A 23651-nucleotide genomic window follows, 5' to 3' on the forward strand; every position below is an offset into this window, starting at 1 on the left:
GATGGTTCAGTCCTTCTAGCTGCTGTCCGTGCTGCACACAGCGGTTACTCTGGCTATTAGCTGGTGGTTGTAATAATGTGAGTCAATGGAGTGAAAGTGTCCAAGTAAAGCACATTGGGACTGATTCAAGTAAAGCAAAAAAAGCAAGCAACTGGGCAAAACCATGTTGCATTGCAGCTGGGGCAGATGTAACATGTGCAGAGAGATTTATATTTGGGTGGGGTGTGTTCAAACTTAAATCTAAATTGCAGTGTAAAAATAAAGCTGTCTAACATTTGCGGACTACATGCAAAAGCAGCAGTGGTGGTTTTTACCAATGGACTGCAGGATTGCAGCCCCCCCAGTTAAAATCTGTCACCCAGCTCATCGTCTGTGAAGCCAGATAGTCACTGTGACTGGCAGTGACTTCCTATTGGATGTCTTACCTGCCGGTCACAGACACTACAGCCAGTCCCATTTGGAGGTGTTTCCTACCTCCGGGACTGCCAGGCAGGGCTGCAATAGGCAGAAAGCTGGTTTCCTGTAGGAAGCCATCTCATTGCCTCGTCAGCCCTAGCTGGCTTCTATAGGCTGCAGCCAATGCAGTCCATAGAAGCCGCGTTTTTTGCATGCATAGAACCGCCGCCACTACTGCGCATGCGCCGAGCCCCGGCGTCTGTAAACTGCTCATAGCACAGGCGCTGGGACCCAGGCGGCGGAACCCGGGCAGCGGTGGGGAGGACCGGCATCATCGCCAGTGGCAGCACTCCTCCTCCAACAAGGTAGGAGCCGCTACTGAAATGCAGCCAGTATTTACCCTGCTCAGACCAATAACCCACCCAAATCTAAATTTCTCTACACGTTATTTGTGCCACACCTGAAGTGTAACATGGTTTTGCCCAGTTGCTTGCTTTTCTGCTTTACTTACAAAGATGGATAAGGCCCATAGAACAACGTCCCTTGATGAGAGAAAAGGGGTATGGGACTCAGGGTCGATAGTGTCTAGGTCGAAAACACATTACAGGTAGGTCAACACCTATAAGTCGACAGTGACTAGGTCAACACAGGAAATAGGTCAACACGGACATTAGGTCGACCTGAATAAGGTCGACATGGAAAAAGGTCAACATGAGTTTTTTTATGTTTTTCTGGTGTAATTTTCTTCGTAAAGTGACGGGGAACCCCAATTAGTGCACGGTGTCGCCTCGCATGGCTCGCGGCTTCGAGTTACCATTCCCAATTGTAGTCCACGTGGAATGTAAAGTATGAAAAATAAAAAAAATGGGAAAACCTCATGTCGACCTTTTTCCATGTCGACCTTGTTCATGTGCCTGTTTGTATTTAATTTTCTTAGGGCTGCTGTTTTAATTGTCACACTGTTTTATGTTTTTGGACAGCTGAGTACCCTGCTGTATTGTTTATTACTGTTTTATTGCTGCTGTATTGTTATTACTGTGCATTCCATTCCCTTTATAATAACTATAATTCCTTAATTGTCCCCCTTGCTGACTTGTCCCCCTTTCTAAAGTGTCCCCTACTTTTTCCGTTTCTTCCAGCTTGTCCCCTCCATATTTCCCCATCCCGCAAGTCTGCTCCCCCCTCCATCTTGCCGATGCTGCCCGCTGCTGCGGGCTATAGGCGTGCCCGCGTCCGCGTGGTTGCCTCCCCTCCCTCCTGGCTTATCGTTGCCTCAAGGTCACGGAGGGGGCCATCAGCCGGCGTCCGCTTCCTCCTCCGTCTGCTCTGAGCCCGGTTAGCGCGGCGGCTGGCCGCATGCGCTGTAGACGGTGCTCCAGCGGTGGGTGCGTGTTCTCCCCTGCCTGCCCCTTCCGCAGGCAGGGGCAACGCCACGAGTAGTGGACCAGGTGCTGCGGTATCCGCCGGCGGGAGTCATGTGGGCTATCCTGCAGGGGCTCCGATCGCAGACGGTCCAATTTCCTCCCCTACTGCTGTTACGGTCGCGGCACCGGCCGGTGTCAGCGGCCTGGCGCGGTATGGTTCCGGTCTTTGGCATGTTCCCTTCCCGCACGGGCTTGACTGCGGTGGCCCCCAATGTGCTCGCGTCCTCCCCCTTCCCTGCCCAGCAGTCCCTTCGGGTTGGTTGTCCTCCTTCCCTGTTTCCCAGAGCGTTCTGCCTGCTTCTGGGGCTGGTTGCATGGGACTGGGCGCCATCTGCTGTCCAGCCTGGGGGGTTACAGGTGTTTTCAGTCCCTTTACGTCCCGGCAGCGTTGCCCACGATTTCTTCCGGGTTGGTCCCCTCGTCCTCTTTTACGGGGTCTTACCTTGGGGGTTTTTGCGCTTGATTCCCTTCATCGGCCACTATATTAGCAGTCTCCTGTTGCTCCTGTCATTATTCTCTGCCTCCGGGATATACAGCACAGCCCCCCCTCCTGGCCGACCGCCTATGGTCTGGCTGTCGGTTCTTCGATTGGGGCGCCTGCCGTCGCTCCAGCATCCCCTAACCCGGTTTGTTTTCTAACCCGGTTTGTTCCCCCTGAGTGTGCAGTTCCAGCATCGTCAGGACCGCGGAATCAGGGTACACGAGTTGGAGGCCGGGAGAAGATTCGGTGTCGGTGTCTGATGGAGATGTTCGGTCAGGATCGGCGGCGGCTGGGGTGGTTCAGGGTCCTGCAGGTACCGGTGAGCATGCTGTTTTCTTTGTTCCTTTAGCATTGATTAGTTCTATTTGTGTTTCCTCAGGTTTCCCCAGGTGCCCGCGGCATTTTGCCTAGCGTACTGCGCATCGCGCGGCTATGGGAACTGGGTACGACAGGGTGCCGGTGGCTACGGGCATGTCGGCTCATTGATGTTTTGGTCACAGCAAATTTTTTTTTTTGTTTGTTTTGCTGCCGCACTGCACTGTGGTCATGCGGTCGTTTCCCGCCGGGGCTCTGACTATGGAGTTTTTACATTATTCCTATACGTACGTGGGGTCCTCGCTAATCCGCACATATACTGGTGGGTCGTGAGCGTTTTATTTTGGCAGGGTAGGTAGTGGATACAATTGGAAAGGGGCAGGTGGCCTTGTTCTACATTACGGGGATCATGCTACGCGGTCGTGATGGCTAGCAGCTGGGGATGCGCAAATTTCTTGGTGGTTGCAGCTAGCATCTTACTATCACGTTTTCTGCCTCCCTTGCCGGTGCTCAGAACATGGACAGTTCTATTGTCACGGGCCCCCGCCCTGGCGGGCTGAGGGTTAGTGGCCTCGGATTATGGTCGGCGCAGGGTGGGGGTACATTATCGTGTTCGCCTCTATGCGGGGCGGTCACACAGTTGGGTATGCACCCCGGTCACGGGCGGAGCACTTTCTGCTCCTTCAGGGACCGGGGTAGGTAGCACGGAAGGCCCTTCCGCTGTAACCGGTAGGTTCCTGGGTGGGTGCCCATTTCTGCCACCTTTGTCTCACCCACATGGGGTTTTGGTTTCCTGCTGCTTTTCTGGATGCTTCTGAAGGGTGTGTTTTTCTGTCTTTTGTCTAGTCCCTGCGTTTGGGTGACTTTGCGGTCGTGTTTCCTGCTGATTGGAGCTCGCCGTCGCGTCCGCTTTTCACCTTCTTCCCTTTCCCCGGTATCTGTTTTTACAATTTCTGGGTGTTCCGTTGTGGGGAGGTTTTTTCCGGGTCGGTTGTTCTGTTCGCCTGTTGGTTTAATTCTGCACGTTTTTTGCATGTATGCTTCCAGGCCGCTTTAGGTGATGGCTCGGGGCCTTGTTTTCTTTCTCTGGGCGCTTACGGGGGTGGTTTACGCTTTTCCTATCGCCGTCCTTCCTCCCTCCCGGCCCTCCGCCTGTTATGTAGTCTGGTTCCCAGAAGTTGGCGGCGCGACGTTTGTTTCCCGGCGTTGCGACCCGGGCATAGCACCTGGGGTGGCGAGGCGTGGTTGCGCCTCCTTTGCTACATTACGTGCATTGGTGCCTGGGACGGCTGTTGATATTTCTTTCGTGCCTGACTTGTATCTGGCGGATGGCCGAGTTGTCCAGCTACTTGGACGGGCTAGTGGTGGCTCCTCCCATGCTTCGGACGATGGCTCCGATTGCCGGGGTTCGTTGGCTTTCTTGTTTTTTTTTGTTTACTCCGGCGCAGTGGTTTTTATGGGGTCGCCTTTAGGTACTTTGAGGGCCTTGGTCTGCGGGTTTTTTTCCGGGATGACAGGTCCGGGGCAGCCGGGGCGTCTGCCCATGCGGGCACTTCCTTTCGCTCCGTACTACTGCGGCTGGCTGCTCTATCAGGTCTTTTGTGCTATCCATGGCCATTATGGGATGGGCGTCGGGGGATCCTATGGCTGCAGCTTTTGAGTGGGCACGTCGCTTTCGGTATACTTAGGTGAAGTTTGGTGGTCCCATTTGGCTCTGGCCAGGCGGGGCGTAGTCTGGTTCGTGAGGTTGCGCTGTTCGGGCTAGCTTTTGCGCTGGTTTTTTCATCGGGCATTCCGGGTCAGTGGGTTGGTGGCTGGTGACTGGTCGTCTTTGTACTCTGGTTTGCCTGTCAGTGGTGTTTTCTGGCGGGGCGCCTAGATGGTGGTCGGTTCGGCAGCGTGGGTGCTGTGCGTGGGTCAATGCAGAGAGGATTTGCATGGCCCCTGCGCATGGATGCCACGCCAATCGTGGGCGTTCCATTTTTCCTGTGCAGACTTGCAGGTTCTGCGAGGGCTTGGGATGGCCGGGTTCATTAGTTTCCACCTTTTAGAGCGCAGGCGCTTACGGATGGTGACACATTGCCTTTGGCGTGGGTGTGTGTCCGGTGCGGCCTTTGGGGGATGGCCATTTTCTTTTGTGTACCCTCCTGTGTCCTCTTCGCTGGTTTTTCAGTTTCTGTAGCATTACGGCTATGGTGGTTGCAGGGTACCCATGTCCTTGCGGATTGGGGCGACTACGCCTGCTGTGGCGGCAGGTTCTTCAGTTGCAGCGTTAGGTACTGGGCTGCTGGTGATATGCGTGGTATACAGCCTCTGTGCGTTTGGGTAGGGTTTTTGGGCTATTGATACCTGTTTCCTTGCGGATTGGGGCTGTTGCGCGTGCTGCAGTGGCGGGTTTTTCAGCAGCAGCGCTTCGGGTGCTGGGCTGATGGGAGTCTGGGTGCTATGCAGACTCTGTACGTTTGGATACGGTTTTCGTGCTCTGGTACCCATTCCTTGCGGATTGGGGGGCCGTTGCGGGTGCTGCGGCGGCACGTTCTTCGGCGGCAGCACTTCGGGTGCTGTGCCGCGGGGACAGTGCATTGTATGGTGTTTTAGGGCTGAGGTACCCCCATTCCTTGCGGATGGGAGCATCTGCGCATGCTGCAGGGGGCAGGTTCTTCGGCGGCAGCGTTTTGCAGGTGCTGGGCCGCTGGGGATTTGCTTTGTTTTGTGTTTTACGGCTGGGGTGCTTGTTCATTACAGATTGACGCGGCTGCGCATGCTGCGGTGGCAGGTTTGGCAGCTGCAGCAATTCCGGTGCTGGACGTCTGCGTGGTGTCCGACTGGTGTACGTTGGATGCGTTTTTTCGGGCTGTGGTACCCATTCCTTGCGGTTGTGGGCACTTATGCATGCTGCGGCAGCGGTTTTCTTCGGCAGAAGCGATTCAGGTGCGGGGCCGCTGAGGTGTGCGTAGTATTGCGGTTTGGCGGAAGGTCGCTACCAGCCAGCGGTCAAGGGTGTGCATACCTGGTCATTGTGGGGCATCCCCTTTTGGTAAGTCGGCGACCATCCTCTCCCTGCGGGTGGACTACGGACGTTCCCGTGCGGTTTCGTCCATTGCTCTGCTGGAGTAAAGGGTGGTGAGTCCTGCACAATGCGGGTTATGCTTTGGGAGGGGTGGGAAGTCCCCTCCTAGGTTATGCAGTTTTCTGCTAGTTCACTGAGCTGGTGAAGCAAACAAAAGGATAAAAACAGCGCTACCAGGTGCTAATATTCATACAAATATGCAAATTTTAATGAATGATATTAAATACCATAAACACATGTATATAAAATCAAATAGACATCAAATGAATAAAATAAGCCTCAATGCCAGTAATATGAACAAAGTGATTTTCCATGGACTCTATGAAGGCCAAGTGATAATTAAGAATGTTCCAATGCTTTAACATGCAATGCCATGCACGGATAACCGGATTATAATTACCAGGTCCCAAGTGGAAAGATAGCCGGGTATTCCACCTAGCGAGGTAAAGATGATTCTGTCCTACGCAAAAGTAAATGGTGGTTCTACCCTTTTATTAAACGTCCACATAAACGGATTCTGGGTCGGTCTCCGGATGGATGAATATTGAATGGGTAAGAGCTCTAAAGACCACTATGGGTCATCCCAAGCATAAATGTCCAGGTTTATGAAAAGCAATGGATAGTCAATTCCATGGACCACTGCAGATGGTCCCAATCACTGGCCTGGCGACGTCCTGGTCATAGGCTGGCAACCTAACGCGTTTCACTGTCTGTTTGGCAGCTTTATTTGCAGTGGTCCATGGAATTGACTATCCATTGCTTTTCATAAACCTGGACATTTATGCTTGGTGTATGTTTGTAATGTCTCAGTTGCGCCTGTTGCGCGAACCCAAAAACTGTGTTTACCGGTCAGTTTTTGAACGGATAGCGTTCAGGAATTGAGGGTGTGAAGCGAATTTTAAAATTTTTCTCTGAGGGGGACTAATTACAATTGGCTTATCAAAGGTCCACGGGAGGTTTTTTGAATTTTCTCCTTCACTTGGGTTTGTTTTGCTACTGTTTATCGTGTAATTTTATTGTCTGTTTTAGCACCAGTGTTAGGGATCTTTTCTTTTTCAAATGCTATCGACACGCAGGAGCGTGTGCCTGTTGGGCCTTTTTTTTTTTTTTAAAAAGGAAATAAAATTTTGTCCGGCTTCGCATCCTATGGCAAGAGGAATGGCTGTGGTTTTGGTCACATGGTTGTCCCTGGGTACGGAGCTCGTGGCTTGGTGGGGGTCATTTGGTTGAATTTCCTTTTCTACCGGAGAGGTAGGTGTTGTCGCCCGTTCAGGTTCTGGGGATGGCGGTCGTGGTTTGGTAAACCTCGTGTGGCGGGAAAGTCGCTACAAGCCAGCGGTCATATAGGCCTAAGTGGTCATTGTGGGCACCCTCTTTCAGAATGGACAGCGAGTGTGTCCTTACCCTGCGGTTGGACAATCGGACGCTCCCCTAGGGGAGCATCCATATTTGCCAGAGGAAAGAGTGGTGGGTCCTGCACAATGCGGGTTAGGCATGTAGGAGGTGGTTGTTGTGGTAGTCCCCTCCTCAGTTTCGGTGATATAATCAGATGACTGGAGCTGGCATTTGGTAGAGCCTTTATCTTTGCCATCCTCCAACATAAAATCTAGTTTAAAGTTCCGGTCAGTCATCAATAAATACCATCTGACCTTTTAAATCTAGCTATTGGTGTCCGTGTCTTTATTTATAGTGCTAAGCTAGCTTAAAGTTAAAGTGTAAGTGATCACAATAAAATGATGGGCGCCTTATGGGTACATTAAATGGGTGGCACTTGATATGCCGGCTGTCGGGATCCCGGCGCTCAGCATGCCGACGCCGGAATCCCGACAGCCGGCATACCGACAACTATTTTCCTTCTTGGGGTGTCCAGGACACACCTGGAGGGAGAATAAATAGCGCGGTGTGCATAGCGCGCCACCGTGCCCGCAGTGAGGCGAACCCGCAAGGGGCTCCTTTGCGCTCTCCCCACTGCCGGTATGGCATGTAGGATCCCGGCATACCGTATTAGACTCCATTAAACTAATACAGTATTTTCTCTATTATTTAAGGATTGCAAATTCAGCTCCTTTGACTCGCAAGGGAGGGCGCCCATCGCAGGGAAGGCCGCACAGCATGCTAACTACCGCCCACCATCTGCGTCCATGAACTAATTGCGATCGCTCCGCAATTAGCGCATGGTCGCAGAAATTAGGGAAGCCTCCTGCCAGAGCAGCCTGGCTACTACGGCAGTAGGCCCGCCGCCATCTTTTTGATCGGAGCGGCTGTGTATGTGACATCACACTGCCGCCCCGATAATTCTGACATGCCCCTGTTCATAAACCACCGACCCCACAACGTTCCGTCTCCACCTTGGACTTATTTGAGAAGAAATAAGGTTGTTAAGTGTCCATCCATATGTATATTTGTCTCATAGAGCACCTTTGAGCAATCTTTACCTTTTATAAATTGTTTATTTATTAGAAGTATTAGTGCAACCCATTGAAGATTGACAGAGGGCAGCAAGGATTTGTTTCTTGCACTCAGATTCCCTTCTTGCATATGTTTATTATCACAGACATGAGCAAATTGCAATATAAATCAGTTTAAAAGTTCAGTATTACTCAAAAAAATCCAATTGTAGAAAATCTGCATGTGAAAGGAACAATTCTAGTGAGCGCACCCACCCAACAAAGAACAAAAAAAAGCAAGAAAATATTGTACATATAAACATTTAGCGGACAGCTGTACAGCCTTCTATATTCCTCTTTAAACCAGGACTCAAAAATCTTTCAATGTTCCTTTGTTGATGCTACAGTCTATCCCAATACATAATAGTACAGTGGTTCCAAAAATTTGTCCTCGGGTCATTCCATGAAAATGGTCTTTTTACAGTATGTAACGTTTGTTACCAGTTTTCATGACAAGCTTTGCATCAAAATTAAAGCATATCATGTACCACACAAAAAACATTTACTTTGCACAAAATATTCAAAACAAATGCTCCAAAAAAATATTTCACATGAAATATATTTCAAAATGTAACGTTTGTTACCATGGAATGACCCAACAGTTCTTGTTTTCCAGGTCATCTAGCAAGTGCAGAGGTGTATTCATTACTCACTGACACATTTTTAAAGATCTACAGGTGGAGCTAATTATTTCAATTCCGATTCTGTGAGGAGACATTGAAAAAATGAACTACTGTATTGGTAGAGGACCTTGAGGGCCGAGTTTAGGACCCACTACAATAGTACAATAACACCTAGAAATTAGACTGTAAAAGTGCAACAATGTAAATTAGGAAGAGTAAGTGATTTCAATTCCCTATAAAATTGCTGGATGTCTGGTTCAAGCCACTCTTTTGTTTGTGCCCTTATTCTGAAAGAAGAAAAAATGACCTTCAGGATAAGCCTCGTGGCTCTTGAGCTGAACAGTTTAACAACATTCTTCAACAGACTCAGGGGCCCTTTTATCAATCAGTGATAAAACTTGTTGTGTCTGATAACTGGTGCTTCAGCCAATCAGCCCCAACTGTCATTTTTCAAACACATGACAGTTAGTAGCTGGACCCATGACAGGAGCTGATTGGCTGGAGCACCATTTATCATACTCAATGAGTTTTATCATTCACAACAAGTTTTATCACTCATGATAAAACTTGATAAATAAGCCCATAAGATTTTCAACTATTTGAGAAAGGAATAACATCTAGTAATAACGTTTGATTTATTATGTACATAAAAATAATTAAGTTACACTCGCATTAATACAAAATTCATAGCAGGTATTAACCAGTTCAACCAAGCTTTCTAAGAGATGGTGTTAAAGTGTATTGTACAAGGGGTTGGCTACGAGATCCCAACAGTCAGGGTGCCAGCGGTCAGAATACCGCCAGCTGCATCCTGATGGTCAGAATCCTGACACATTTTTGTAAGCCTGCTAACCCTTCTCCGTACACTCCCCATAACCTTTCCTACCAGCAGACTAACCTTAGTCATTACCTCCCCCTGCCTAACCCTAACCCTCCCCCTCATACTTACAGTATGTTCAGGATGCTGACAGGATTCTGCCTTCAGGATTCTGAGTGGTGTCGGGATGCCAAGTACATTCACATACAAGCATTGCCGATTCCGGATATTTGTCCCCTTACAAAAATCACACCTCATAAACGGTAAGTGTTGGTCTGATTCAAACAAGCATCGCTGCTGACCAGTGGCAACGGGGTGTGGTTCATCAAATCGACAGTGTCTAGGTCGACAATGTTTAGGTCGACCACTATAGGTCAACAGTCACTAGGTCGATATGGGTGGAAGGTCGACAGGGTTTCTAGGTCGACATGTGCTAGGTCGACAGGTCTAAAGGTCGACATGAGGATTTTGTGTTTTTTTTGGTGTCGTTTTCTTCATAGAGTGACCGGGATCCCATATTAGTGCACCGCGTCCCCTCGCATGGCTCACTTCGCTCGCCATGCTTCGGGCATGGTGCCTTCGCTCCGCTACCGCTTCGCTCGGCACACTTTACCGTTCCAATCGTAGTCCACGTGGATCGTTAAGTATGAAAAAATCCACACAAAAAAATGCGAAAAACTCATGTCGACCTTTAGACCTGTCGACCTAGCACATGTCGACCTAGAAACCCTGTCGACCTTCCATCCATGTCGACCTAGTGACTGTCGACCTATAGTAGTCGACCTAAACATTGTCGACCTAGACACTGTCGATCTTCAGACCGGATCCCGTGGCAACGAGAAGGGGGAGAGCGGGTAAACATTACCTGGGCCTGGGCCTATTGGAAGGGCCCAGTGGGCCCCAGGTCCCACTGACTCCCCCCTCCCCATTGTAGAATACGGCACTTTGGGTGGGAAGAGAAAGACCAAGTTCCAGAAGCATTCAGTTACCACCCACAGCCTCCATCGCCCATAGGTCCTCACACCAGCGCACCCCTGTGCAGTGCGCTTAACAGTTTATGTTTTAAATATTTCCTAAGGAGGGGGGCTAGTCACACCGCCCTGCATTGACTACACCCCCTCCCAGCACCTGGTCACAGCTGTTGGCACCCCTGATACTGACGCATTTTGATTCTGTACACAGTAGAACCTTTTCAAAGCTTTAGTTACTGGGGCATTACTATTGTGCATTTTAAGAATTGGGGACACTATGGTGAGGCATTTTAAGAGCAAGAGTGTACTGTGCCCCATGATTTCTGCTGCCGGGCCTGACTCTATTTCGTAACAGTTAGAGTTAGATATGGCCTATTCATTAAATATAGCAGGAAACGTCACAAAGCTGGACCTGAAAACTCCAGGAGTGATGCAGAGTTGTAAGTCAAATTAGCATACGTTACTCAAAATAAAGCATATGTGGTCTGCAAGTTTGTATACATTTATATATACAGTGCTCCAAGTTGGACAGTATGTGACGGTATGACATACTGCCACTTCCTCTGGATTACTGCCCCCTACCAACACCACGAGCACCTCTGCCTGCTGTGATCAGGGCACATGCATACACGGGTCCATGTTAATCACTTAGTCGTCTTGCAACCGGTGCAGTAAAGTTGTTCCATGTTTAATAGGCACAGCACACATGTCATTATCATGTCACACTGCACCACCACAGCGTGCAGAGGAGCAGCCAGAACCAGAAGATGCAGACTAAGATTAGTGTAAGGGACTGGAGCCGGAGTGACAGACAGAGAAATAGATGGGGGGTGGAGAGACAGATGGGTTGCTGGGGAGACATAAGGGTGCTGAAGACACACTGGGGTGCTTGAGAGACAGGAGGGAGCTGGAGAGAAACTAGGGATGCTAGAGAGACAATGGGGGGTTGAAGACACAAGGAGGCTGAATGTGGCAGCTGTCCCAAGCTGAGACAGGGTGTGGCAGCAGGAAGTTTGTTGGGTTCAGTATGATTTCCCCAATGGATGGGATACCGGCAATCAGAATACCGACAGCGGCATCCCAACCATCAAAATCCCGACAGACCCCAGTTAGCCCCCTAACCCTCCCTGTTCCCTACCCTATCCCTCCCGTGTGGGTGCCCAACTTTAACCCTCCCCAGTGGTGCCTAACCCCAACCCTCCCCGCTTGGTGCCTAACCCTCCCTTCCCCGCTGCCTAAACCTAACCCTCCCCACTTGGTGCCTAACCCTAGCCCTCCCCCCCAGTACCTAACCCTAACCTTCCCATCCCTGAACCCTAAACCATACCTCCCAACTTTTAGGAGGAAGGAAGCGGGACTCCGGCGCGGCATAGCCGTGGCTGCCCCAGAACAAGGGTGTGTGGCCTCAGTAAAGGGGGTGTGGCCTCACAGTAATGCCGCAATCATGAGCCACCCCCCCCCATTTTCCGTCACTATGGGGGCATGGCCAGCGCTCGGTGAGCTGCTGGCCATGCCCCCTGCCCCTCTTGTCTCCGTGAATAAGCAGGGCAGCGAGTGACAGGAGCCTCCCAACACCCCCCCCCCCCCCCAAAAAAAAAGAACGGACTGTCCCACGAAAATCAGAACAGTTGGGAGGTATGCCTAAACCCTCTTCTAATTGCAAAACCTAACCACCACCCCTGCGGCAGGATCCCATCCGTCGAGAAGCCGACTGCTTCTCAGTTTGTTCAGGGTATAATAGAGGGAAGCAGGGAATAGAGGTGTAGAAAAGGAGAGGGAAGTATGGATATGTTTTATATCATACTACATAGTACTAAAAATTATTTAACATTAATCCGATATTATGAAAATCCCAAGCCCTGCCTGTTTAACCTTCCTTGTCCGCCACTAATAAACTTCCACTCTGAGAACTGTGTATATTCTCTGACTGTACATGCTGATTCATGAGTTAGGCCAAGGGTGTACATTCAGCTCTGCATCAGCTCATCTTTGTTTAGGGGGACAAATAATTGCAGGTGTTTATGGGTAAGTAAATATTTAATTGTAACAAACCATTGCCGTATAAAATCCAGAAGTCATTTTTTTTCTTTCACAATAACTGTTTTTGTATGGATCACACAATGCGATAGATACCTTAAGCCTGATGTACACATTACTTGTAATGATATATAAATGCTTCATCTATTTCTAAATATGAATATATATTTAAATTACACTTCTCTATTTTTCTTTTTAGAAGAATTGAAAAAGCAAACAGCCTTGAAACCATCCACCGCGAGGCTTTCCAGAATCTAACCATGCTCAAATATCTGTAAGAAACGTCTAGATTTCTATAGAATAATTCTACATTGTGCAGTATTTATTATTGACAGAAATGCAGCATTTACCATGATGATAAATGAGTCATAACACTGTCACGCCAAACCTATAACCCAATTAGTAATGGGAGATGATGTCATCGCCAAGCACCGGCAAACAGAAGACCCAGCATTAACCCGGGTCCAGCCTGCAGTGTGAACAGGATTTCAAGATGATGTGACCTGGCTTGAAACCGTTTTCAATTACCCAGATTGGACTTGGTTTTTTTTGGTGTGATAGGGGTATCAGCAACGTATCTATGAGGTCAGATGGGGTATATTTCCCAAAAAAATTAGCTGTCTTCTGTGCACACTACTGGGGCGACTCTGGTGGCCCACATTAGAAAATGTGTACAGGGACCACCAAATTTATGAACTGAGCACATATTGAATGGCCCCGATGGCCATTTTAGGGGCCTGTGTCTTCTGATGGCTGCATGATCGTACCTGGAAAAACATGGCATCAGAGTCGCTACTGCTATGGTCAGTCTGCGCAGCCGTAGAGCAACCCTTAGCGTTGATGTTCTCTGTATTTGCGTATAGGGCCTAATTCAGTAAGAATTGCAAATTCTGCTAATTAGCAGAATTTGCAATCCTTTTCCTAGCCTGCTGGGGGCGCCCATCGCAGGGCAAGGCCGCCCAGCATGCTGACCGCCGCCTCCCCCCCTTAATGAAGCAGAAATTGCGATCGCCTCACAATTTCTGTTTCATTGTAGAAATTAGTGAAGCCACTGTGATCATGCCCCAACACGCCCCCGTTTGTCTGCCTCCGCCCACGCTGCACTGCCCCTGCAACAATCTGTCTCCGCCCTGGAAACGGAGTGTTGCCACTCACCACCCTCCCCGCAACCGCCTCTGCCTGATTGTCAGCAGAGGCGATCGCATTTTCTGCGCCACCCCCTCCCTGTGGGGTGATCATAATAATTCCGGTTGGATCCCGGTTCACGATCCACCCTGAATTAGGACCATAGTTCGCTTATGGGCATCAGTGGGCGTCAACAACACTAGCTAGCTAGCAGTTCTGTATTCTGGAAAATCACACTTGCTAATGCATTAGCGTACAAACATGAATTAGGCCCATTGTATTTAACGGAACAAACTCTCATCTTTAAGCATCTCTGCCATACACCTATTTCTCACAAAAGGGTTTGCTACGGTTCTAATTTATTCTTTCACTATATTGTTATTCATCCTCCATAGACCTTCCACTCTCCAGGACTATTCCTAGATTCACAAGTCCCGGTCTCTTATTTTATGCTGCTCCTTTTGAAACTAAACTATTACACCTCTACAACATGATAAGAAGGGATACAATGCCATTTCCACTCTGCAACAGGGCTTACTGTAAGTTTTGCACCAGATCAGAGCTGGTGGAGATTGGGAATCATCCCTAAACTTTTAACACTTTACAACTGCATTTCAGTACAGAACTGCAGAATACACAATGTAACAAAAAAACACAGTACTGTAAGACATATAAAAACCTAGAAGTGACACATGTAGTGGAGGCTACACCAAGCAGTATTCAGAATAAAATAAGAAATATGAATATAAAAGGGTACAGGCAGTTGCATTTTTTATATTTGCATAGTACACCACATGATAATTCCACATCCTTCCTGCATGGGATGGTATCGAAATCCTGGCTGCTACCATCCAAACGGACAGGATCCCGGGATGCATCCCCTTCTTTTACACCTACTGTAGGCGCACATATACTGTAGTTTGCAGAGATGTCTCACAAAATCAGAGAATAGGCATGCTGCATGCACTTGCAAACTTGGCTGTTTTCTGTTATCAGCTATAGATGATAGGTATGTAGATGTGTACTTTGCAACATTTCATACATATTGTATGTACATAGCGTTGGTGCAGTACCAGTCTCCAGCACACAATAAACTTTTCCTGTATCCTCTATGAGCTTGGGAAAATGATAATAACAGTAATAGTAATAATAGTCAGATTGCAGTCATGCTAGAATTCCAGTGAATTAGAAGTCATCCTTAGATTGAAGTTTATCTAGAATGTTGTATAATCCTTAGGAGAGAGGAGCAAAATCTCCTACTGTACTGCAGACTCCTCTTAGAAATATTCAGCACAGCAGCATTGTGTTGCTGCTTTTTTCACTGGGGCAGTACGGGAGTTGTAGCAGTGTGATGTCATTATCATGATCCTGTCCCCTATACAATGCCAAGGCATGACTACAATGTATCAGTTCATCGTGTTTTCGAGTCTTCAGCACAGGCTTGGACTGGCCCACAGGGGTACAGGGGAAACCACCAGTAGGTCCCACTTCCTGGGGGCCCTCCTCCTCTAGGGAACAGGTTCTAGACTGTGCACTTGAATTATATATTATACATATGTTACCTTATACTGCACAGGATTATGATGTATTCTCTACAGTACATTGCTGTCATTAATCTGGCACATTATCATGCATGCACTAGCATTAATTACTATATAAATTATCAAGGAGTCCAGATCAGGTACTCTATAATGGTTAGAAGCAAAGAAATCTACCAAACAAATGGAGGATCGGGCGCTTTCAGGTGCTGTGTCTCTAATGCTGCTGCTATAACGTTATGGGGGTAGTCACACCCCAACCATACATCAAAGAAAACCAAAGGAAAAAGTAGCAGCGCTAATGGAATAATATGAATGATTCTAATATGAAGGATTGAGTGAAAAAATTCTTGAATTTAATAAAACATGAGTTTAGGCCTCAATAAAAGTTGGATACAAGATCCACATATAACAATTTAAAACAGTGGAAACAGCAATTGAGGGTCAATAATGCATAGCTGCCTATCACATTGATATCCGTTCCTAATATTTTATGCCTGGAACATATAGCAGATAAAAGTAGACTGACAGCGCAGTCACACCAATGCACTTTACCCAAAGACCGCTACAGGTGTAGTCCCTTAAGAGTGTCTCTGATGTTTATACTCAAAACCAGCCAGGTTCGGGAATCCTCATTTGATACGGTGTCCTCTTTGTAGAGATGGAGTGATGGTGTTCCAAGTTGTTGGATGTTTTATCTCGTTTTATCTGCAGGTAGCAAAGTCCAGTGTTTGGTCCGGATGTGATTTGGCAGCAAAAAGATGGCACAGCTAATGACCCAAGTAGCCTCCTCCTGACGCGTTTCGCTGCAAACAGTGCAGCTTTTTCAAAGGTCTTTGAACGGATATCAATGTGATAGGCAGCTATGCATTATTGACCCTCAATTGCTGTTTCCACTGTTTTAAATTGTTATATGTGGATCTTGTATCCAACTTTTATTGAGGCCTAAACTCATGTTTTATTAAATTCAAGAATTTTTTCACTCAATCCTTCATATTAGAATCATTCATATTATTCCATTAGCGCTGCTACTTTTTCCTTTGACTCTATAATGGTTAGCCAAAACCTCTGTGGTGGCTGGCCACACCCCCTTTGTAGGCTGGCCACACCTCTAATCATGGGCCCCTACCACTGCATACCCCCGCTGAGCCCTTCATGCTCCAGTCCGACACTGCTTCGGCCTCCCGTACTGTACCATCCAGTTTACTTCTGAAGGATGCGATGCAGCTCAGGGAATCTTGACTGCTCTTCTGGACATCTGGGAGCACCACCCAAGATTCAGGAGCCTTCCTGCCAGGAGAGTGGACAAGTATGCCTCAGGGCCTTAAGGAGGGGTGTGGGAGTGGTGCTGTCGCCCAGGGCATAGAGTCCTCATGGAGGCATAATATCTGCCCCACGGCCTCTGCATCTGACTAGTGCATCCGGATAGCTCTACACTTTCTCCTATCAGCGGTACCACACACACTGGTGATGTGACGTGTTTGGGGGCAGGGACAGCACAGAGTGTTGGTGAGCTCTGCACCAGCACTGCATGGACTCATATATCAATCAGTATTAATACAGTGCAAACAAGTCCTTCTCCGAGTATAATGTGCTGACAGTTATTACAGTCAATCATAATTTCTTTAATGGAAAGATTGAATAGTACTTATACAGTAGGAAGCATTACAGGCATTGAGTAGCTTCCCTGCGACTGATTGCTGTTTAGTAGACAAGGGCCAAAGTGATTCATATCTCTGAACAATGGTCTTCATTGACAGGGCAGTGTTAAAATGGGGAAGGGGCAGCGGTGCAAGAATGCGGGTACACTCGGGTACGGAGTACTCTTAAGAATTTGGCAGCGGGTACGCAGTACCACCTGCCACACACTGTGCCTTTACCACAATTATAATGTGCCACAAAGCAACAAGACCATGGTGCTTGACAGCATGACGGCTCCTCCCACTTTGTCAAGGTTACTAGGAGTGCGACAGAGGCTGTATTTTCCTGTTATAATGGAGGCATTACTATATATTGTTATTAAATTTGGGGCATTACTATATATTTCTATTATACTGGAGGTATCACTATATATATTTTTAGCCTTGCCTCCAGAATACCAAAAAAAGGGGCTATGTCATGTAGCCACTCCCACTAGCAGCATGTGGCCACGCCCCATCACAACACATGACCACGGGCATTTTCCGGCACTCAGTACCCATAAGAAAATATTTCTAGTTGCACCACTGGGAAGGGGGGAGATCAGCCTTACCTGACCAGCTAGGTGCTGGTTTCCATGGAAATGGGGGCCCCAAACCTCCATGTTTATAGTGGTGTAACCAGACTAAGCTTTGGCAGTTTGATGAATTTGGGATATAGGTGGGGGACACACTGCCTGATTTTTCTCTTTCAATTATTTATTTATTACTGAAGCTTTAGTGTACATTTTAATGTCCCATTAACACAATGAGGTTTATACATGTAGCAGACACTTTAGAATACCCAATTAAATGAATTGTCCATTGACCTCAAACGCTTACGAGTCACATGCATAAATGCATATTATTTACATATATTCATTATATAATGTGATATAATAATGATTTAACAAGGGAAGTGAAATCATTCAAAAACACAATTAAATACTACATTGTTATGATATTCTGCAGTCATGCAAAACGTATATCAGCTGCAGTATGAAGCTACTGCAGTATGCAATCGTTATACTTTTCCCTGTGTATTACATGTTAATAAACAATTCTGGTAGATGGGAACACACTAAAATGTTTACAGACTATAGCATTGCTTATATAGACACATATTGTATTTTGATATATTAGGTTATTCACTGTATGTATCAGCAAAAAATAGCAACACATTTTTAAATCTCTGGCATGCAGCAATTACAGGGATATATCTTGGCATCTGCTGTAACATTCACACATTTCCTTGTGGACACTGTCAATGCCTATAATAAATATTTTCCTGAGGTACAGATGTAGCCCAATATTGCCTCTAGCCAAGTTTGATCCAGGCACAAGCAACAACATATGCTCATTTCTTGGAGCTATGTCAACACGCTTTATTGAACAGCATTATGGAAATCAAATTTTGCCACATTTTACAGCATGATATGTAAATGTGACTTACACACAGTGGAAGCAGCCATTTTATTGGTAAAACTTGTATTTGTGTGTACATAGCTAGGAACTTGCTGGACTTAACTCCATTTCCTCAGCTCTGAGAGGGAGATGACCTTTGATTTCCGATTCAGGAGTTGATACGGGTCATCTGTGTAACTACCAGAACACTGAGGTAGAGTTAGGACTACACCAGTTTATGTAGTATACGTTAGAGATGAGCGCCTGAAATTTTTCGGGTTTTGTGTTTTGGTTTTGGGTTCGGTTCCGCGGCCGTGTTTTGGGTTCGACCGCGTTTTGGCAAAACCTCACCGAATTTTTTTTGTCGGATTCGGGTGTGTTTTGGATTCGGGTGTTTTTTTTCAAAAAACCCTAAAAAGCAGCTTAAATCATAGAATTTGGGGGTCATTTTGATCCCAAAGTATTATTAACCTCAAAAACCATAATTTACACTCATTTTCAGTCTATTCTGAATACCTCACACCTCACAATATTATTTTTAGTCCTAAAATTTGCACCGAGGTCGCTGTGTGAGTAAGATAAGCGACCCTAGTGGCCGACACAAACACCTGGCCCATCTAGGAGTGGCACTACAGTGTCACGCAGGATGTCCCTTCCAAAAAACCCTCCCCAAACAGCACATGACGCAAAGAAAAAAAGAGGCGCAATGAGGTAGCTGATTGTGTGAGTAAGATAAGCGACCCTAGTGGCCGACACAAACACCGGGCCCATCTAGGAGTGGCACTGCAGTGTCACGCAGGATGTCCCTTCCAAAAAACCCTCCCCAAACAGCACATGACGCAAAGAAAAAAAGAGGCGCAATGAGGTAGCTGACTGTGTGAGTAAGATAAGCGACCCTAGTGGCCGACACAAACACCGGGCCCATCTAGGAGTGGCACTGCAGTGTCACGCAGGATGGCCCTTCCAAAAAACCCTCCCCAAACAGCACATGACGCAAAGAAAAAAAGAGGCGCAATGAGGTAGCTGACTGTGTGAGTAAGATAAGCGACCCTAGTGGCCGACACAAACACCGGGCCCATCTAGGAGTGGCACTGCAGTGTCACGCAGGATGGCCCTTCCAAAAAACCCTCCCCAAACAGCACATGACGCAAAGAAAAAGAAAAGAAAAAAGAGGTGCAAGATGGAATTGCCTTGGGCCCTCCCACCCACCCTTATGTTGTATAAACAGGACATGCACACTTTAACCAACCCATCATTTCAGTGACAGGGTCTGCCACACGACTGTGACTGATATGACGGGTTGGTTTGGACCCCCCCCAAAAAAGAAGCAATTAATCTCTCCTTGCACAAACTGGCTCTACAGAGGCAAGATGTCCACCTCATCATCATCCTCCGATATATCACCGTGTACATCCCCCTCCTCACAGATTATCAATTCGTCCCCACTGGAATCCACCATCTCAGCACCCTGTGTACTTTGTGGAGGCAATTGCTGCTGGTGAATGTCTCCACGGAGGAATTGATTATAATTCATTTTAATGAACATCATCTTCTCCACATTTTCTGGATGTAACCTCGTACGCCGATTGCTGACAAGGTGAGCGGCGGCACTAAACACTCTTTCGGAGTACACACTTGTGGGAGGGCAACTTAGGTAGAATAAAGCCAGTTTGTGCAAGGGCCTCCAAATTGCCTCTTTTTCCTGCCAGTATAAGTACGGACTGTGTGACGTGCCTACTTGGATGCGGTCACTCATATAATCCTCCACCATTCTTTCAATGGTGAGAGAATCATATGCAGTGACAGTAGACGACATGTCCGTAATCGTTGTCAGGTCCTTCAGTCCGGACCAGATGTCAGCATCAGCAGTCGCTCCAGACTGCCCTGCATCACCGGCAGCGGGTGGGCTCGGAATTCTGAGCCTTTTCCTCGCACCCCCAGTTGCGGGAGAATGTGAAGGAGGAGATGTTGTTGACAGGTCGCGTTCCGCTTGACTTGACAATTTTCTCACCAGCAGGTCTTTCAACCCCAGCAGACTTGTGTCTGCCGGAAAGAGAGATCCAAGGTAGGCTTTAAATCTAGGATCGAGCACGGTGGCCAAAATGTAGTGCTCTGATTTCAACAGATTGACCACCCGTGAATCCTTGTTAAGCGAATTAAGGGCTCCATCCACAAGTCCCACATGCCTAGCAGAATCGCTCCGTGTTAGCTCCTCCTTCAATGTCTCCAGCTTCTTCTGCAAAAGCCTGATGAGGGGAATGACCTGACTCAGGCTGGCAGTGTCTGAACTGACTTCACGTGTGGCAAGTTCAAAGGGCATCAGAACCTTGCACAACGTTGAAATCATTCTCCACTGCGCTTGAGACAGGTGCATTCCACCTCCTATATCGTGCTCAATTGTATAGGCTTGAATGGCCTTTTGCTGCTCCTCCAACCTCTGAAGCATATAGAGGGTTGAATTCCACCTCGTTACCACTTCTTGCTTCAGATGATGGCAGGGCAGGTTCAGTAGTTTTTGGTGGTGCTCCAGTTTTCTGTACGTGGTGCCTGTACGCCGAAAGTGTCCCGCAATTCTTCTGGCCACCGACAGCATCTCTTGCACGCCCCTGTCGTTTTTTAAAAAATTCTGCACCACCAAATTCAAGGTATGTGCAAAACATGGGACGTGCTGGAATTTGCCCAGATTTAATGCACACACAATATTGCTGGCGTTGTCCGATGCCACAAATCCACAGGAGAGTCCAATTGGGGTAAGCCATTCCGCGATGATCTTCCTCAGTTGCCGTAAGAGGTTTTCAGCTGTGTGCGTATTCTGGAAACCGGTGATACAAAGCGTAGCCTGCCTAGGAAAGAGTTGGCGTTTGCGAGATGCTGCTACTGGTGCCGCCGCTGCTGTTGTTGCGGCGGGAGTCCATACATCTACCAAGTGGGCTGTCACAGTCATATAGTCCTGACCCTGCCCTGCTCCACTTGTCCACATGTCCGTGGTTAAGTGGACATTGGGTACAGCTGCATTTTTTAGGACACTGGTGACTCTTTTCATGAGGTCTGTGTACATTTTCGGTATCGCCTGCCTAGAGAAATGGAACCTAGATGGTATTTGGTACTGGGGACACAGTACCTCCAACAAGTCTCTAGTTGGCTCTGCAGTAATGATGGATACCGGAACCACGTTTCTCACCACCCAGGATGTCAAGGCCTCAGTTATCCGCTTTGCAGTAGGATGACTGCTGTGATATTTCATCTTCCTCGCAAAGGACTGTTGGACAGTCAATTGCTTGGTGGAAGTAGTACAAGTGGTCTTACGACTTCCCCTCTGGGATGACCATCGACTCCCAGCAGCAACAACAGCAGCGCCAGCAGCAGTAGGCGTTACACGCAAGGATGCATCGGAGGAATCCCAGGCAGGAGAGGAATCATCAGAATTGCCAGTGACATGGCCTGCAGGACTATTGGCATTCCTGGGGAAGGAGGAAATTGACACCGAGGGAGTTGGTGGGGTGGTTTGCGTGAGCTTGGTTACAAGAGGAAGGGATTTACTGGTCAGTGGACTGCTTCCGCTGTCGGCCCAAGTTTTTGAACTTGTCACTGACTTATTATGAATGCGCTGCAGGTGACGTATAAGGGAGGATGTTCCGAGGTGGTTAACGTCCTTACCCCTACTTATTACAGCTTGACAAAGGGAACACACGGCTTGACACCTGTTGTCCGCATTTCTGGTGAAATACTTCCACACCGAAGAGCTGATTTTTTTGGTATTTTCACCAGGCATGTCAACGGCCATATTCCTCCCACGGACAACAGGTGTCTCCCCGGGTGCCTGACTTAAACAAACCACCTCACCATCAGAATCCTCCTGGTCAATTTCCTCCCCAGCGCCAGCAACACCCATATCCTCCTCATCCTGGTGTACTTCAACACTGACATCTTCAATCTGACTATCAGGAACTGGACTGCGGGTGCTCCTTCCATCACTTGCAGGGGGCGTGCAAATGGTGGAAGGCGCATGCTCTTCACGTCCAGTGTTGGGAAGGTCAGGCATCGCAACCGACACAATTGGAGTCGGACTCTCCTTGTGGATTTGGGATTTCGAAGAACGCACAGTTCTTTGCGGTGCTACTGCTTTTGCCAGCTTGAGTCTTTTCATTTTTCTAGCGAGAGGCTGAGTGCTTCCATCCTCATGTGAAGCTGAACCACTAGCCATGAACATAGGCCAGGGCCTCAGCCGTTCCTTGCCACTCCGTGTGGTAAATGGCATATTGGCAAGTTTACGCTTCTCCTCCGACAATTTTATTTTAGGTTTTGGAGTCCTTTTTTTACTGATATTTGGTGTTTTGGATTTGACATGCTCTGTACTATGACATTGGGCATCGGCCTTGGCAGACGACGTTGCTGGCATTTCATCGTCTCGGCCATGACTAGTGGCAGCAGCTTCAGCACGAGGTGGAAGTGGATCTTGATCTTTCCCTAATTTTGGAACCTCAACATTTTTGTTCTCCATATTTTAATAGGCACAACTAAAAGGCACCTCAGGTAAACAATGGAGATGGATGGATACTAGTATACAATTATGGATGGACTGCCGAGTGCCGACACAGAGGTAGCTACAGCCGTGGACTACTGTACTGTGTCTGCTGCTAATATAGACAGGTTAATAAAGAGATGTAGTATGTATGTATAAAGAAGAAAGAAAAAAAAACCACGGGTAGGTGGTATACAATTATGGACGGACTGCCGAGTGCCGACACAGAGGTAGCTACAGCCGTGGACTACCGTACTGTACTGTGTCTGCTGCTAATATAGACTGGTTGATAAAGAGATGTAGTATGTATGTATAAAGAAGAAAGAAAAAAAAACCACGGGTAGGTGGTATACAATTATGGACGGACTGCCGAGTGCCGACACAGAGGTAGCTACAGCCGTGGACTACCGTACTGTACTGTGTCTGCTGCTAATATAGACTGGTTGATAAAGAGATGTAGTATGTATGTATAAAGAAGAAAGAAAAAAAAACCACGGGTAGGTGGTATACAATTATGGACGGACTGCCGAGTGCCGACACAGAGGTAGCTACAGCCGTGAACTACCGTACTGTGTCTGCTGCGTCTGGATGATAAATAATGATATAAAAAATATATATATATCACTACTGCAGCCGGACAGGTATATATTATATAATGACGGACCTGCTGGACACTGTCTGTCAGCAGAATGAGTTTTTTATAGAATAAAAAAAAAAACACCACACAAGTCACACGACGAGTGTTTAACTTTTTCAGGCAACCACAATATAGTATACTACTAACTATACTGGTGGTCAGTGTGGT

The 23651-nt window shown here is 47.6% G+C and overlaps 1 protein-coding gene across 4 annotated transcripts in view; it reads left to right on the forward strand.

Moving 5' to 3' along the window:
- LOC134910537 (follicle-stimulating hormone receptor-like) overlaps window positions 1–23651 on the forward strand; it is a 292849-nt gene that overhangs the window by 155694 nt on the left and 113504 nt on the right. For 3 of the 4 annotated variants that reach the window (XM_063918685.1, XM_063918683.1, XM_063918686.1), the window contains one exon: window positions 12781–12855. In XM_063918685.1, coding sequence (XP_063774755.1) covers window positions 12781–12855 — 75 coding nt within the window. The remainder of the gene's footprint in view (window positions 1–12780; window positions 12856–23651) is intronic. The other variant, XM_063918684.1, reaches the window with a different exon arrangement.

The sequence above is a fragment of the Pseudophryne corroboree genome, chromosome 4 (genome assembly GCF_028390025.1).
Source record: "Pseudophryne corroboree isolate aPseCor3 chromosome 4, aPseCor3.hap2, whole genome shotgun sequence".
Taxonomy (NCBI): domain Eukaryota; kingdom Metazoa; phylum Chordata; class Amphibia; order Anura; family Myobatrachidae; genus Pseudophryne; species Pseudophryne corroboree.